The 17350-nt window shown below is 40.5% G+C and overlaps 1 protein-coding gene and 1 non-coding gene across 2 annotated transcripts; both read left to right on the top strand.

Annotated features, from left to right (window-relative positions):
* The first annotated feature begins 354 nt into the window (after positions 1–354).
* trnaf-gaa (transfer RNA phenylalanine (anticodon GAA)) lies at positions 355–427 on the top strand. Its single transcript has one exon. It is a non-coding gene; the product is annotated as a tRNA-Phe (tRNA).
* An 8089-nt stretch (positions 428–8516) lies between these two features.
* Positions 8517–11076, top strand: LOC131350238 (polyadenylate-binding protein 1A-like). The gene is made up of 5 exons (XM_058385434.1): positions 8517–8682; positions 8903–9096; positions 9206–9297; positions 9785–10103; positions 11008–11076. The coding sequence occupies exons 1-5, from the start codon at positions 8517–8519 to the stop codon at positions 11074–11076; spliced, it is 840 nt and encodes a 279-aa protein (XP_058241417.1).
* The last annotated feature ends 6274 nt before the right edge of the window (positions 11077–17350 follow it).

Raw genomic sequence — 17350 nt, forward strand, 5'->3', positions numbered from 1 at the left:
TGCTTCACCCTTTTGCTCACTTGAAAGCCCTTTACCCCTTAACTGCTCAGCTGTGTAAATGTGAGTTGCTCTGGATAAAAGTATCTGATAAATCTTGTAAATGTAAATGCTACTGTTTGTTTGCAGTCAAATAAATCTGTAGATGCCCTAGTTAACACGATACTTATGTAGCAGTTCCAATCAGTACAATGAAGTACATCTTGCTTTCTGCTGGACAGGACCTTCTGTCTATGCCCTTAAGGAAAAAGCTCTACCGCTTTCTGAAGAAGTTTGCCTCGCCGGTCTGGACGTGGTGCGCAGTCGTGCCGACAAAAACCTGATCACTCACATATACAGGAGAGGCCTGGTAGAGGTGCCGAAATAGCTCAGTTGGGAGAGCGTTAGACTGAAGATCTAAAGGTCCCTGGTTCAATCCCGGGTTTCGGCAGCTGGAGGCAGTGTAGTCAACCTGCGCAGTTCTGCAACTTATGCCTCAGACTTGAAAACAGCAAAACGTGGAAATGGTGCAGGATAAAGGTCTGAAAGCCCCCTGGTCTGAGACGAGAGCAAAAAAACTAGGATGCTACAGAACTCTTAGGTTCTCGTTGAATGCTTAGCCTGCACCCTTCAGTTTACGTGACCGCATGCCTCAATACCTGCCTACAAATCATTGAAAGGTAGCCTCCTAGCCTGCACGCCATTAGAAAACCCCTGCTTTTGACAAGGCTCCTTGGAAGCGTTGCCCCCTGACGAGGTGGCCGAGAGGTTAAGGCGATGGACTGCTAATCCTTTGTGCTCTGCATGCGTGGGTTCCAGTCCCACCCTTGTCGTGCGTGTGCTTCCTCTTTACCGCTATGCGCCACACAGCAGCAACTGAATGCTCCCCCAGACAGTCGTGCAGCGTGAAAACAACAGTGATCCGACTACTTTGAAAATCGTGCAGTGTGAACTCGGCATAAGTGTTCCATAACCTTGGGCTGCATTCCCATGCTGGTTGGACACACATGCTGTAAGTTCATATGAACAAGCCACCTCAACAGGAGGTGGAGGATATGGACAGCCAATCCACATTTCAACTCTTTGGAGGCGTGGGTTCAAATCCCACCGCTGCCAGGGTGGCCTTTTGTTCTAAATATTCTCCTAGTGCATGTTCCCGCTCAGTGCTTAATTAGTAAATGAATAATTTCCGGAACAAAACTAGCAGTCTCTCGCCGCTATGACAAAACGGTGGTAGCGCAATTATAAAGATTATAAAGATTCGTTGCTGAATGGTCTCATGTATTATATTATTCTGTTCCATATCCATGCCAATCATGAATTTAAAAAAATAAATTCTCTCTCTCTCTCTCTCTCTCTCTCTCTCTCTCTCTCTATATATATATATATATATGTATATATATATAATGAGTAAAACCATCATGGCTTCTCTATTGTTAGCAAAACATCTTGAGGCACCTCATCCTCTGCAACACACCATTCTCATACACCGCAACCATTTAAGGGCAGTTGTGGTAAAGAGAACTTTAAATATCTCTTATGAATTTAATATTAATTTCAAATTTCCTAAATGTTGATATTTTGCTTTATGATTTGTTTCATTGTAGACAATCAGCAAGTGTGAAAAAAAGCTTTAGCAAAGGTTAGGGTGACAAAGTTCAGGGAAAAATTCTACAGAAACCCAGAACTGCTGGAGGAGTACAGAAGAGGGAGGTTAGGAGAGAGAGAGAAAGGTTAGGTTTGGAGATGTTACAGCAGGTGTAATTAGCAATAAACACCCTACAGTGTTAGGAAATGTACATGAGAGTACACACACACACACACACACACACAACCCTTTAGCCACTACTATAACAGGACTTTGGTGCTGGACTGAGTGGACTGTTCATACTGGGGGAAATTCCCGCCACACTAAGGCATGGAGGTCGTGTGATTCTTAAAGTGACAGCAGCCTAATAAATTTGCTGCACAATTTTGTTATAATTTAGTAATTTAATTACATAATAAATAAACAGTTATTTGTTCTTCTGTTAGTAATTTGTTTGTTTTTTTATTTTCTTTTTTACTTTACTTTTCAATTCATTTCAAAGACTAAAATTAAGCTCTACCCCACCCCACAACTTCAGGCCCAGTATAGAACACACACACACACACACTCACACACACACACACACACACACACACACACACACACACACACACAGAGTAAGCATCAATTCTATACTATATGATGATGTATACATAAAATGTTTTTCCCCATGTTATGAGACTAATTTAATGTAATGCTTTCTTTCCGCTTCCAGGAATCAAAAACGAAAACAAACTGGAAAAATAAAGAAAACTGAAGAGCTGACTAAGAAGCAACATGAAAAGAAAAAAAGACAGTGGTCAGTTATTTTTTAGTGCCATGGTAAAATGCTTCATGTTTTTTAGGTAAACGTTGAAATGTTGTCCTGTTTATTCCTGTTTTAATGTTTTTCTTATACAAGGTATAAGAAAAAGTATACAAGGCTCAGTATAAATCTCAGACTAGTATACTTATTATCATTACCGAAATAATTAACCTCATTACTGAAACCTATATATCATTACTGAAACTCATGATTATTAGATGTTAATTTAATTAATAGAGATATAGTACTTTGATTTTAAATGCATGTGCAGAATCTTAAAATGATGTTCTCTCAGGTTTGTCATGTCATTTTGAAAAAATGTCAGGTTTCTTCAAAATATAAAGAAAAAATGTTTGTAAATTGTGGACGGTGTTGCGGTAATGAGAGAAATCAGTTAAAATTTAAAAAACTGTTAAATTAAAAATAAATATTATTTCAGAACTTGAAGTAACTGTGCATGACTATTAATAATCCATTTTTAAAACTGTGAAAATGTATTTGCTTTTCTATCAGTGTTAATGTTTTCACAGTGTTGCAGTAATGAGATTTTTTAGGACTTTTGGAAATTATGTTCAAAAAGGTGTTAAATGGTAAGTAAAAGTTTTTAAATTAATGTTCACAAACACTCCAGACTTTGTTGCTAATGTTAATTTAAGCATTTTTAAAATTTTCATGTTTGAAATTTTTAAAACCAAGATTTCGTGAGAATCACCCAGATATGTGTGTAAATGTTTGTAGAGGAAGTGCTGGAGTATGCTGTAAAAACATCGATTTTAAAGTACTATCCGCTGTCGTCTGCACTCTGCATGCTAATCTTTGTTTTAAAATTGTTCTTCTGATGTCTGAAGGTCCAGAGAGTGCTGAGGGTAAACCCATGGGCTTGGAATCGAAGTACAAGTGGGTTTTTAGAACAGAATGCACTCTTTATATGAGGTGTCTGCTAAGACCTATATTTTGTAAAGGTGTATGATGTATTCTGTGTGTGTGTGTGTGTGTGTGTATGATGTATTCTGTGTGTGTGTGTTTTAGGCACCTGTTGGAGCTGTTAAGGAGGACAGCGGTTCACGAGTGAGAGTAACTCTTTGCATATCATCGGTCCATGTGGATCTGTTAAAACCATGGTACGAAGATGTCTGTGTGCTACTTCTGTTAGGTTAGGATACACACATGTACTTTACACTAAGCTGTTGTGTGTGTGTGTGTGTGTGTGTGTGTGTAGCTGCTACGTTGTGCTCTGAGAGAGCTGCTGGACTTGCAGGAGGTGAAGATGAATGTCCTGCAGGTTCACCTGAGCAGTGAGTGTTGTGTAAAAGAGCGTGTGTTTAAAAGAGGCTGCTGGTTTAAGTCACGGCTCCGTTCATGGCCGCGTGTCTCGTGCAGGTCTGCTGCAGATGGACGACCGGATCGCTCTGAGAGAGATCACACGCCAGCTTCAACTGGAGAACGTCGTAGGAGACAAAGTGTTGGTGAGCGTGTTCCAGTATTCCTGGAATTCTCGAGTCGTGTATACAGCTGGGACGTTACAGGAGCGGCAACATCACATGATTCAAAAGAAGTGAATGTGAGAGAAACTTGGGAGTGATATTACTGTAACTGATAACCCAGTCTGTCTGTCTGTCAGCCTGCCTGCCTACCTACCTGTCTGTCTGTCTTCTTGCCTGCCTGTCTGTCTGTGCACCTGTCTGTCTGTCTGTCTGTCTGTCTGCCTACCTACCTACCTACCTGTCTTTCTTCCTGTCTGTCTTCCTGCCTGCCTACCTGTTTGTCTGTCTGTCTTCCTGTCTGCCTGTCTGTGCACCTGCCTGTCTGTCTTTCTGTCTGTCTTCCTGCCTGCCTTCTTGTCTGTCTGCCTGTCTGCCTACCTGTCTTTCTGTCTGTCTGCCCACCTGTCTGTCTATCTTCCTGCCTGTCTGTCTGTCTGTCTGCCATTACCTGTTTGCCTGTCTTCCTGCCTGTCTTCCTTCCTTTCTTTCTTCCTGCCTGTCTACCTTCTTGCCTGCCTGTCTTCCTGCCTGCCTACCTGCCTGTCTGTCTTCTTCCCTGCCTGCCTGTCTGTGCACCTGTCTGTCTGCCTGCCTACCTACCTACCTACCTGTTTGTCTGTCTGCCTGCCTACCTACCTACCTGTTTGTCTGTCTTCTTGCCTGCCTGCCTGTCTGTGCACCTGTCTGTCTGCCTGCCTGCCTGCCTACCTGTCTGTCTGTCTGTCTGTCTGTCTTCCTTCTTGGCTGTCTTCCTTTCTGTCTGTCTTCCTGCCTGCCTACCTGTTTGTCTGTCTGTCTTCCTGTCTGCCTGCCTGTCTGTCTGCCCACCTGTCTGTCTATCTTCCCTCCTGTCTGCCTTCTTGCCTGCCTGTCTTCCTGTTTGCCTACCTGTCTGTCTGTCTGTCTTCCTACCTGTCTGCCTGTGTGTCTGACTACCTGGCTGTCTGTATGCCTACCTATCTGTCTGTTTCTCTGTTTGTCTGCCTGCCTACCTCTCTGCCTACCTCTCTGCCTACCTGCCTGCCTATCTGACTGCCCGTCTATCTGCCTGTCTACCTGTCTGTCTTCCTCCCTGTCTGTCTGTCTGCAGGTGATAAAAGCAGCAGTCAGCCAGTGTTCTTCATCCTGGAAGAGTTTGATCTGTTTGCTCATCATAAGAACCAGACGCTGCTGTACAACCTGCTGGATGTTTCTCAGTCTGCTCAGGCTCCTGTAGCTGTGGTGGGACTCACCTGCAGACTAGTATGTACACACACACACACACACACACTTAATATACCTGTCACCAAAAAACGCCGCATGTTTATAAAATCTCTGTATTTTTTTCCTGTTTGTTTATTCCAGGACGTTCTTGAGCTCTTGGAAAAGTGTGAGAAGTCTCGTTTTTCCCACAGACAGAGTCACCTGTTGAGTTCTCTGACTTTCCGTCAGTATCGAGACGCCTTTCGGTCCGAGCTCACGCTGCAGGATGACTTCCCCGACAGCAAGTTCTCTCAGGAGTGGAACCTCTGCGTCTCGGTACGACACACCGCATCACGAACCTGAACTGAAGTGTTACACTGCTCACATGTGAACATACACACTGCTGGAGGAAGCTCACGTGTTTTCCTCGATTGTACATAGCACGTGTTCTCTCTCCTCGTCTTCCTCACCACTGATGATGATGATGATGATGAGGGAGTAATTATAATGATCCAATTCTAACCATGACAACCATGATTTGACCAAGCATGACCAATTAGAGTAAAATAAAAATATCTAAAGGCTTAATATATATATATATATATATATATATATATATATATACAGGTGCAAAGTTGATTTATTTCAGTAATTCAATTCAACAAGTGAAACTGCTGTATTATATAGAGCCATTACACACAGACTGATATATCTCAAGTGTTTATTTCTTTTAATTTGGACGATTATGGCTTACAGCTAATGAAAACCCAAACTTCAGTATCTCAGAAAATTTAAATATTGTGAAAAAGTTCAATATTGGAGACTCATGGTGTCGCACTCTAATCAGCTAATTAACTTAAAATACCTGCAAAGGTTTCCTGAGCCTTTAAATGTCTCTCAGTCTGGTCCAGTAGGCTACACAGTCATGGGGAAGACTGCTGACTTGACAGACATCCAGAAGACGGTCATTGAGACCCTGCACATGGAGGGTAAGACACAAAAGGTCATTGCTGAAGAAGCTGGATGTTCAGAGTGCTGTGTCCAAGCACGTTAATAAAATTTGAATGGAAAGAAAGTGTGATAGAAAAGGTGCAGAAACAACAGGGATAACCGCAGCCTTGAGAGGATTGTGAAACGAAGCCCCTTCAAGAATCTGGGGGAGATTCACAAGGAGTGGACTGCAGCTGGTGTCAGTCGCATTCCTTGTGTCAAGCCAGTCCTGAACCAGAGACGATATCAGAGGTGTCTTACCTGGGCTAAGGACAAAAAGGACTGGACTGTTGCTCTGTGGGCCAAAGTCCTCTTTTCAGATGAAAATAAATTTTCCATTTCATTTGGAAATCAAGATCCCAGACTTTGAAGGAAGAGAGGAGGGGCAAAAAATCCAAAGTTGCTTGAGGTCCAGTGTAAAGTTTGGGGAGTGGTTTGGGGAGCCGTATCATCCATCATCGTAACCATGACGACCACGATTTGACCAAGCAGGAGTAAAATAAAAATATATAAAGGCTAAAAATATACATTATAGAAATATAACATACATATAATAATAAAAATGCTTTTTATTACAAAAGTACAGCTTTTGTATAAATATATAATCACTGCCCGATGCCTGTGGGTCATTATACACAGAATCGAACTGAGCAATTATTTTCTTTACCCGTGTCACGAAAACTGAAGGACGTCATAGTACGGGTTTTTAAACTGTGGTCAGCCCTGAATAGGGGACAATGTCATTTATTTGTTGCTGCTGTTTCTTCTTCTTCTGGTGTCCTTATCCATGAGAGACAGAGAGAGAGAAAGAGAGAGACTTTGACTTTTACAATCCTTTTATTTACACATAAGTCACATAATATGTGGTAAAATCAGGGTGACTCAGTAATTCAATAAATACATTTTAAAATATTTCAATAAATTAAGTTAAGACACATCAGTGAATGGTGGATTTAGTTTAGCTCTGGTGCAAAGCAGGGTTTCTCTTCTGCTACAGAGCACAGAGCATTAGCATGACACCACACTGTCTCAAACATCTTCACATCATTCATCTTTCTGTAGAAATTAAAATCAATTAAAATTCTTGATTTAACAAGTCTGAGGAAAATTCTCTTTGCATCAGTCTGTGTTTTGTGCAAACACAGGTATATCGCCATTTTTGCCTGACCAAATATAAAATTGATCAACTGGCATTTGAAACTGTTCCTCCTGACGTACTTAAAACATACTGAGAGAGAGACAGAGAAAAAGATCTTTATGTGGTGGGTATGAGAACCCTGATTTGGCTGATGTGATAATTATAGCATCATTACAAATAATACAGTCTATCTGTGTAAACTGTGTGTGACGGATAAAAAGTGCAGCTTTGTTCCAGAGCTACAGTATCCTATAGTAATGTTGTAAATGCTTGATTCTGATTGGTCAGATTCATTCGTTAATAAAAAGGGTGTGGCTGGTGATATGTTGAAGCTTTTCATGAGGAAATGTGTAATATATTTGGAAGGAGTCTCCAGTTTAGTGTTTTTCTAATAAGGTTTGTTTGTGTTATTTTCAGTAACAGGATATGTTTTAGATTTTGGTCTAAAACTTTAAGAGCAAAAAATCAAGAGTTTGGTGATTTCATGATCCTTTATAACTGGAATAATGTGGATAATTTGCTTCGGTGATGTTCCACGATATTGGATGCAACTCAACAACAAAAGATGTTCATTAATTAGTAAAAAATTCTACACCAATTACCCATAACATCATGACCACCTGCCTAATATTGTTTTGGTCATCCTTTTGCTGCCAAAACAGCCCTGACCCGTCAAGGCATGGACTCTGCTAGATCCCTGAAGGTGTGCTGTGGTATCTGGTACCAAGATGTTAGCAGCAGATCCTTTAAAGGAGAAGTTCACTTCCAGAACAAAAATCTACTGATAATTTCCTCACCCCCTGGTCATCCAAGATGTTCATGTCTTTCTTTCTTCATTAAAGAAATGATGTTTTTTTAAGAAAACATTTCAGATTTTTCTCCATATAGTGACCTTCAATGGTGTCCTGGAGTTTGACCTTCCAAAATGCAGTTTAAATGCAGCTTGAAAGAGTAGTGTTTACGTTAGGTTAATATCTATGCATTGAAAATATAGTCAGTGAATGTTTTTTGGGGATTAATTGCAGCTCAGCCTCTTTCCTGTCCAGGCCTATACAGTGTTTCTATATTAATATTAAAAGCCATTTTGAATTGGATTCATTATTGGGGTTTGGAACTTAACTGTTTAATGTTAACTGCTTACATGATGTCATGAGGTCATGTGACCAACTGACATCATGTAGAATTCTGAATTCTGTTCTGAACATCACCTGATGACGTACATAGCAACCATCCTCAGACCACCTTTAGCTATCGACAGAGAAACAGTGCCCCTTGTGTAGCAGCGATTTTACACCATTTAGCAGTATTTTACAGCGTTTAGCAGCATTTCACCACTTTTAACTGTTTTATACAATGGCTGCACTGTTTGTGAAAGATCTTCACCCTGAAGTATCAGAGGTGATACTTTCTAATAGATTTAGACCTGCAGGACACGTCCAATCTGTCCACATTTGCAGGGACAGGAAGACCGGCTCTCCTCTCGGATACGCGTACATCAACTTTCGCTATCGAGATGACGGTAAAACAAACCTTTTCTTTTTTCTACACTGTTTCTTACCTGTTTTTGCAGCAGATTTAAGGCTACATGTGTAACTTCTGTAGTATTTTATAGTTTTACTATATGGATATGGTCATGTTTTAAATGGTACTAAAAAGATATGAAAAGATATTTGGATGAGTTATATATAGACTATAATAGACTTTAATTAAAAATGAATGGTTTATTTCTGTTCCCTCAGCTGAGAGAGCCATTGACATGTTCAATTTTGAACTCCTCCTGGGGAGACCCATGCGTGTCATGTGGTCAAACTGGGAACCCACCGCCAAGCCCATCAAGGGAGGGAACATATTCATCAGGAACCTTGATTGGTCCATTGACTGCACCTCCCTGTTTGACACTTTCTCTGTGTTCAGGAGGATCGTGTCATGCAAGGTTCGAGCTTTGAGCTGTTATATATGAATATATATATCTGAATAGCTGAATATCTGTGTTTCATGATTAGTGTGTTGTTGTGTGTTGACACGCTGTGTTTCTCCTGAAGGTTGTGGAATCAAAAGGTTATGGGTACGTTCAGTACGAGTCAGCGGAGGCGGCGGAACGGCTGAACGGAAAACTCCTGAACGACCGCCAAGTGTAAGTCACGTGTAAATTAGTGTCTTTTTACCAGCCAGGGTTCAAATATCAGGATTTTTTACATTCCTTTTTAAACTAATTGCATTGAACTCTTTATATTGTCGAAACAGAGATTTGTTTGGTCTTATGAGGGTATTTCAGTCAACATCTGGTGGTAATTTTGCTGTCGAGGACATAACTTTTAACAGCAGGGTTTAGATTCTAAGTGCAGCTTCTCTGTTGTGTTACAGCACCATCGAGTACTTCAGGTCTTGGGAGGAGCCCAAGGTGGAGGTGTGCAGGGCCGAGGAGCCCAAGGTGGAGGCACGCAGGGCCGAGGAGCCCAAGGTGGAGGCACACAAGGCTGAGGAGCCCAAGGTCGAGGCACGCAAATTTATCAAGAAGATTGACCACACCATCCACAGAAAGTGCCTGCGTAGAGCCCCACCATTACTGTACAATGTACCACCAAAACTGCGCCAACCAGTGCTGCCTCCCTGTTCGAAAGGAGCACCCTTAAGACACCTTGCACAAAGGACACTGTCCAAAGCACCAAGGCATCTGCCTCAGAGGACATCAGCCAGATTGTCTACACTGCTGCCTCACAGATGGTCCAAGCCGCTGGATCCCCTGCCCCAGTAAACAATGTGGAAGCTGTTGAAACTGCTGGCCCAGAGAACTCTGAGGAATCTGTTGAGACAGCTGCCTCAGAGGGATCTGTGGAAGCAGTGAAGACAGTGGCCTCAGATGACAGGGTGGAAGCAGTAGAAGCAACTGCACCAGTGGAAGCTACTGAGACAGCTGCCCCAGAGGAAACTCTGGAAGCTGTCTCAGAAATCAGAGTTCCGGCTCCACTTCAGGTCCAAAACACAACAAAAAGCACCCACACACAACAATAACAATATTCTGCATGCTTAATATTACATGCTAAAGATAGTGTATGAAGGATTATGGTACTAATCTAATTGTGTGATTATTATATTGTGTAGTAATATTATTATTATTAATAATAATAATAATAATAATAATAATAATAATAATAATATCCTGTGTTCCCAGGATGTACCTAAATTTCCACCACCCCAGAAGAGGCTGACGATCTATATGTTAGAGTTAGCAGATTTAGATGACCAGATCACGATGGCCTGTGAATTTCACACACACACACACACACACACACACACATCCGGCTCGTATACACTCCTGCTCTCCAGCTTAGCATTTTATTCCACTTTTATCATCACATGTCCACTGAAAACATCTACAAACTCCTGCTTTCAACTGCATTTGTTTTTAGTACTTGATATCAGTTCATAGAGAGTCTGAGCCCCACCACCCATGCTACCTGATCGGATGCCTCTGTTTCTGTTCTCTCTCGCTCTTTCACACACCTCACACACTTTCTCTCTCTCTTTGCAGATGATTACTTGCTTCCACTGGTAGCAGATGATGCAAAACAAATCACTCTGATGCTTGTGCAAGGAGAAAACAATTTCAAGATCATGAACATGATTAGTGATCCCGAGCACTTGCAAGCCAAGGTAAGTGTACACACACACACACACACACACACACACAGTCAAGAAATATACATTCAAGCAACATGGCAAGTGTTTCATATCAGATTCGTAAATATCTTTGACATGTTAGCTTTGGTCATTTGGAAAACAAAGCCCCACCCACTACTCCCTCAGTCCTCATGTGTGTGTGTGTGTGTGTGTACGTTTGTAGGTGGATAAAATGGACACCTTACTGCGGGCAAGAGAAACTGGTGTGAAGTTGGTGAGGATCTTTAATTAAAATTTCTGATATTGATTCATATTTAAATGGATCATTACAAAGGCGGACAGACAGACAGATACTAGTGAGGATAGATGGTGACATAATGAAGTTAGTGCCTCCACAGGAGCAGTCTGACACTTTCACGGTTGGCAAAAGGCAAGCTGTCAAGAACAAAGACAACAAATCACCTAAATTTATTGTAACTGCAGGTATAAATGAACTGCAACACTCAGGGTTTCATAAGATCATACCTTGTTCATGGGTACTATAGCCATCCTCACTTCTGATGCTGTGAGTGGATGGAGAAATGGCTTTGAAAAACCCATCAATCTCACTATTCCTATTGTGGAGAGGCTGTTTTTTGTGATGCAGGACATCACAGTATCCACAGAACCACTCATCAGGAAGACACTCTCTGCACCTACGGAGGAAATCCAAAATTAAGTAATGAATTTGTTGTTAACTGAAAGACTTTAAGTTTTTGTTTTATCGGCATCATAGTCAACAACAAATCCGAAATGTCCCCACACCACAGATTTGACTAATATCTCCTACCATTAGCACTTCTTAAGCCAGCATTTTCAGAAGCTCTACGCAAAGTATTATTTAGAGTCATGACATACCGAGTCTCTCCATTGTATTTACTATTAATTCACAAGTATGACCCTTGCTGAGTTTGTTCTCGATTCTGCTCTGTGGTTTTGTGTCCTTGTACCGTTTCTGCACTGACTGTCTTTGCTAAATTTTTTGATTACTCTGCCTGTTTATTTTGACTCAGATTTTTGCCTACTGATGTGGATTTAATAAACTACCACTTATGGATTCTACACCTTCTGCCTGTAGGAGTTCATCACAATTAGATAGATAGACACAGTTTTCCACACGTTCAGACAAAGCTTTCATGTCGAAACATGGGTGCAGATTCCATAGAAAGAAATTACATATTTTTGTGTCTTCATTGGTAGGAGTTTAAAATTCAATTCAACTTTTTTCTGCAAAAAAGCAGAAAAACATCACAAATTTTGACATTTGACATTTTTGGCCACAACAATCACAAAAAAACTTTGTGAAGGCCTGAAAGAACTGAATATTTAAGTGACATGTAAGTTGACATCTGTAAACAGGATGCATTTGACCATAGGGTCAGATTTTGGACAAGCCTGACCTCAGTAGACGTGTTATTTAATAAAGTAACAATAATGACCAATATTTCATTTCAAATTGTTTATTTCATTTATTCAGCAAATGAGTTTATGCTAAGATTTAAAGCTGAAGATGATCGAGTTTTTGTTATTAAGATTGTTTTAGATTTCTGACAAAACTAGCATGCTACTGGTCAATTAGAGAAATTATTCTCAGATTTTTAAAGACATCATTTGAAGAATATTTCCTGAAGCCTTAGCAATCCTGAGCAGCAGGTAAGTAAAACATTGCCAGTGAGATTGTGTCTGGATGAAGCAGAGCAGTTAATGCTAGAATCCCTGCAACAGCAGGAGCTTTGTTCTTTATGTAACTTACATTTACATCTTGATCCTCTTAATAGAAAGAAGTTTTCACTCTGTGGTGTTAATTTGTTGTTGTCTTTTTGAAAATTTTCCTCACAGACTTTCTTTCATGAATATAAACCCCCATTAATTCCTATTATTACTATTCTATATTTAAGGTATAATTAATACCTTAAATATTTTTATTTAGATTTTTTTCTAATCTAACTTTTTAGAATGTTAGATTTATTAGATTATAAGATTCAAACACTCTTAAGTCATAAATAAATAAATGTACACAAAAGGTTCTTTTTAAATTTTAATTAAAATGCCAATCATAATATGAAATTATTATTGGAGGGTGTGGGGCTTATTCATTCCTTTTTCCTGATCTTTTTTATTGTTTTTTTTCTTAATCTCGCTGATGTTTTTGCATGATTGCAAAATATCATCTTCAGGGTTTCCTAAAAGAGAAGTGCAGGAGAAAATGACGTCTGTCCACAGCTGGATGTTGCACTTCCACATCAGATCCGGATGGGGCTCCAACTTCTGGCTTGGTGTCTGTATCACAGACGTTATTTCATCTGTTCTCCCTGATCACAGGTGGTGTTGCTGTCTATCTAGCAATAGCCTCTTGTGGAAATTTGGGGCAGAAGTGTAATGCCTACCTCAGGAACGAAGTTCTTCATTAGGCAGGGAGGCAACATGGGCTGGCAGAGTTTCTGAGGAATATAAAACTGCATCCTCTGCATTCTCTGACAAGCAAGGAAACCATGACCTCATTCACGGAGCCGAACCCCCCAGAGCGGCCGTTCTCTATCATCACCTTTATGTTTTTGATTATTCCAAATTGCACAAAGAACAAGCGCGGACCCTCATAACCCAGGTTCTCATCCACGTTCTTAATGTAGAGATTCAGACCCTGGAGCAGAAGAGGCAGAGTTAGCATTCCTTTTGTGTGTGTGTACACATGTGTTTACCTGCTCAGTCTTCTGACTGAGCCCAGTCTGCCTCTCTACACTTGTCTGCCCCTCTACACTTGTCTCACTTTGCAGTTGTTTAACAGTTTTTCATTTAGCTGCTTGATGGCCATCTCCGCTGCCTCCACCTACTCATCCTGGGTGTCGTCCAGCACAGTGCCATGCGTGTGTCCATCTAGTGAGATAAAAATCACTGAAAAGAAGTTGGACTACTGATTGGAAGGTTGTGAGTTCAAATCCCAGGTCCATGAAGCTGCTACTCATGAACCCTTGAGCAAGGCCCTTAACCTTCAATTTCTCAGTTGTCTAAAATGAGATAAAATGTTGCTCTGGATAAGGGCATCTGCCAAATGCCAGAAATGTAAATGAAAATATCTGAAACCTCCCTCTTCTCTCCTCACAATAATCTCGTGTCACAATATTCAAAACTCATGTCACTAAGACCTATCGTAAACATCCATCCATCCATTTTCTAAACCTGCTTTATTCTTAATTGGGGTCACGGGGATCTGCTGGAGCCTATCTTAGCACACACTGAAAGGCAGGGGTAGACCCTGGACAGGTCACCAGTCCATCGCAGGGCCACATATAGACAGACAACCACACACACTCACACCTACTGTATGAGGATTTAAGAATTGCCTAATTACTCCTATTTAGAATTACCAGTCAGCCTATTGTACATGTGATTAGACTGTCATTGGTCTAGGAGTATGATTCTCGCTTCATTGCGAGAGGTCCCAGGCTCAGATCCCGGATGAGCCCCCAATTTCATGTTACACCCCGTCTAGGGTAAAGGCGCAACAAGAAAGAGTCGATGACACAGGACAGTGTGGAAAAAAGGCATTAAAGTGGCATTTTAATGAAAACCTAGGGGTTTAGAGTACTACGGGGGAGTGTAGCTTCGGAAGCCGGCAAGGCCAAAATAACAAACAAAAACCCCACAACCGTCCAGGATCTAAATACCCTGCTTCACAAAACAAAAATAAATATAAAAGACAAGTTCCTTCCCTAACTCCCTATCCAAAACAATCAATGAAGGATCCAATAAAGAAAATGGCATAAGTCTCCCTACATCCCCAAAATCCCTTGTAGAACTATGTACAGTATTAAGAACAATTTTACAACAGGGAAATCCAGAGTCAAGGCCTGAAAACAGGCAGCAGGCCGTACTATAAAGAGTTGAGCTAATCACATTAGCAAACAGTCGGTTCCTTACCCTCAAACATTCAAACAAACACACGCTGTCTTAGCATATACCTAGATAGCTATTAGACAAGGCAGGGCAAATACAGAAAGCCAGCACAGGACAGAGCAAACACAGCAAGTGAGCACAAGGCTGAAGGCAGGAAGTGATGAAGGAGACTTCTTATAGGTTGCATGGAGACTGGGGGAACGAATTAGGCTTCTTCCTAGACAGAAGACACAAACAACTTCCCAAACAAAAGAAAACACAGAAGTAATACCAAACAGGACATTATTGGGAGGAAACCAGAGTAAACCCACACAAGCACAGGGAGAACATGCAAACTCCACACAGAATGACCCCTGGATCTTCTTGTAGTGAGAAAACAGTGCTAACCACTAGGCCACCGTACTGCCCCCAGTGTAATTTTAAAACCTTTTTTTTTAGTGTTTTTTTTACTTTAATTTGAGACTTGAGTACATTTTGGATGGATTCCTCTTTTAGTAAAGATTTTGACATTAACTATAATTTTTAAAGTCTACTTTAAATTATAGTTTTTTAAACTTTTTTTTTTAACTATACTTTTTTTAAAAAATACGTTCTGACCACATCCTACATATTCCTCAGACTTTACCACTGTATCTGCTGATGCTGATTGGACACTGCAAGGCTCCCAGGCTGAGACCCGCCCAAAGTGACATCATCACCCAGGGTCACGTTTGGCACATGTGTCTGCTGTTGAGACACGGTGCCATTATGCAGGTGCAGGCTGTAGATCTCCCAGTGCTACTGTAAATACACAAAGAACATCAACTGTCAAAATACACTCGTTGTGTGTAGTACCCTATACTACAAATGGGTAGGGTTTCTCTTTGCTCTCAAAACAGCCTTCCATGGTAGATTCTGTTCCATGTTGATGTGACTGCATCATGTAATTCCTGCAGGTCCTTCAGGTGCATGCTGTGAATCTCCTGTTCTACTACATCCAAGTCCACATTCTACTGGATTCAGATCTGGTGACTAAAGACCAATAAAGAACCCTGAACTCATTGCCATGCTCATGAAACCAGTTTGAGACAACTTTAACTTTCTGAGGCTGTGGCATTTAAGCAGCCCAGCAGGCCCAATGTGCCATAAAAACATTTCCCACACCGTTGCACCACCTCCACCAGCCTGAACTGTTTTAAATAGTAGATTATAGAAATGATTTTAAACCTCTCTTTTCTCTCTCTTGAAGTGAACATGATTGCATGTAGCCAGTTCACCTGATTGCATGTTTTGGGGAGCAGGGAGGAGGAAGAAACTGACACAAACATGATCATGTAGATCATTTGGATTGGGATTACATTTTTTTATGTGCTACAGAAATTTGGTTTTGGCAACACATTCATTTCCTGGATTAAAATTTTATATTCCTTCCCAGTCTCCTCAGTTTGGACAAATGGAGTATCTTCCTCTTATTTCCCCTTGAAACGTGGCACAAGACAGGGCTGCCCACTTTCACCTTTGCTTTTTGCATTGGTAATTGAACCCTTAGCAATTGCCATTCATACTGAACAATTGGGAGAGCTGGTACAATTCACAAAATCTCAGAATGATTTTGCTCGCTGGTCAGCTCTCCCCATTTCTCTGGCTGGTCGTTTAAACTCAGTAAAGATGAACATTTTGCCTAGATTTCTGTATTTATTTCAGTGTGTTCCAATTTTTATATCTAAAACTTTCTTTAAGACTTTAAAACAACACATCTCATCTCATCTAAAAACCAAATTGCTATCTCAAAACTAATTTCCCAACTTTTCGAATCTTCCACAAAAAATCCCATCTAGATCAAATTCTTGAAGTACCTTTAGATAAAGTTTGTTTCCAACACATTAACATATATTTTGCACTTAAAAAAAAAAAAGTACTTGAGTACTTTTTACAGCGGATCAAATTGACCCGAAGATAACAGGAGGGTTAAATGATTGGAGTTTTTAGAGAAACAATAATCAGACAGAGGTCATTCTTAAAAAAGAGAGATTTGATTTGAAACCTGAACTGTTATCAGGACCATGCTGAACACCTTCTGACCAATCCAAATCAAGTATAAATTTTAATGTCAATACTGCACATAATTATCAAATAAAAGTCTATCCAGCTGTTATGCAAAAGTCTGTAATAATGTTTCTCTTAAGCGTTTTAATGAAAATCCATATTTTGGTGTAATTTATACACATTGATATGTCCATCATGACTTTTGGAGGCTTTATTATGTCCATTTTATAATGAAACAGCAAAAGACTTTGAAAATCATCTGTCATTTTCTGATCATGATAAATATCAACACAACTAGACTGAAATATACAGGAAAAATATCTACTAGTTTCCTGTCAGGGTTGTGACTTTTTCTGGCCACTAGAGACCCCCACTGCCTTTTTGTTGGTTTTCAGTCTCTGTCATTATGTCTAATAGGTGTCACCTGTGCTTTGTTTAGGTTTGTGTATTTAAGTACAGAGTAATGAGTGTGTGATGTACAGAGCAGTGTGGCATCCTTGGCTTATGGCGGCATGGAGACATACAGTAGGGTCTGATTGGTTTTCTTTAAAAAGATTCTCCAAAGAAGAGTTGACCAAATTTTCTCTACAGTGATGTGAAAGACTCCT

The sequence above is a fragment of the Hemibagrus wyckioides genome, unplaced genomic scaffold, assembly GCF_019097595.1.
Source record: "Hemibagrus wyckioides isolate EC202008001 unplaced genomic scaffold, SWU_Hwy_1.0 Contig29, whole genome shotgun sequence".
Classification (NCBI taxonomy): Eukaryota; Metazoa; Chordata; class Actinopteri; order Siluriformes; family Bagridae; genus Hemibagrus; species Hemibagrus wyckioides.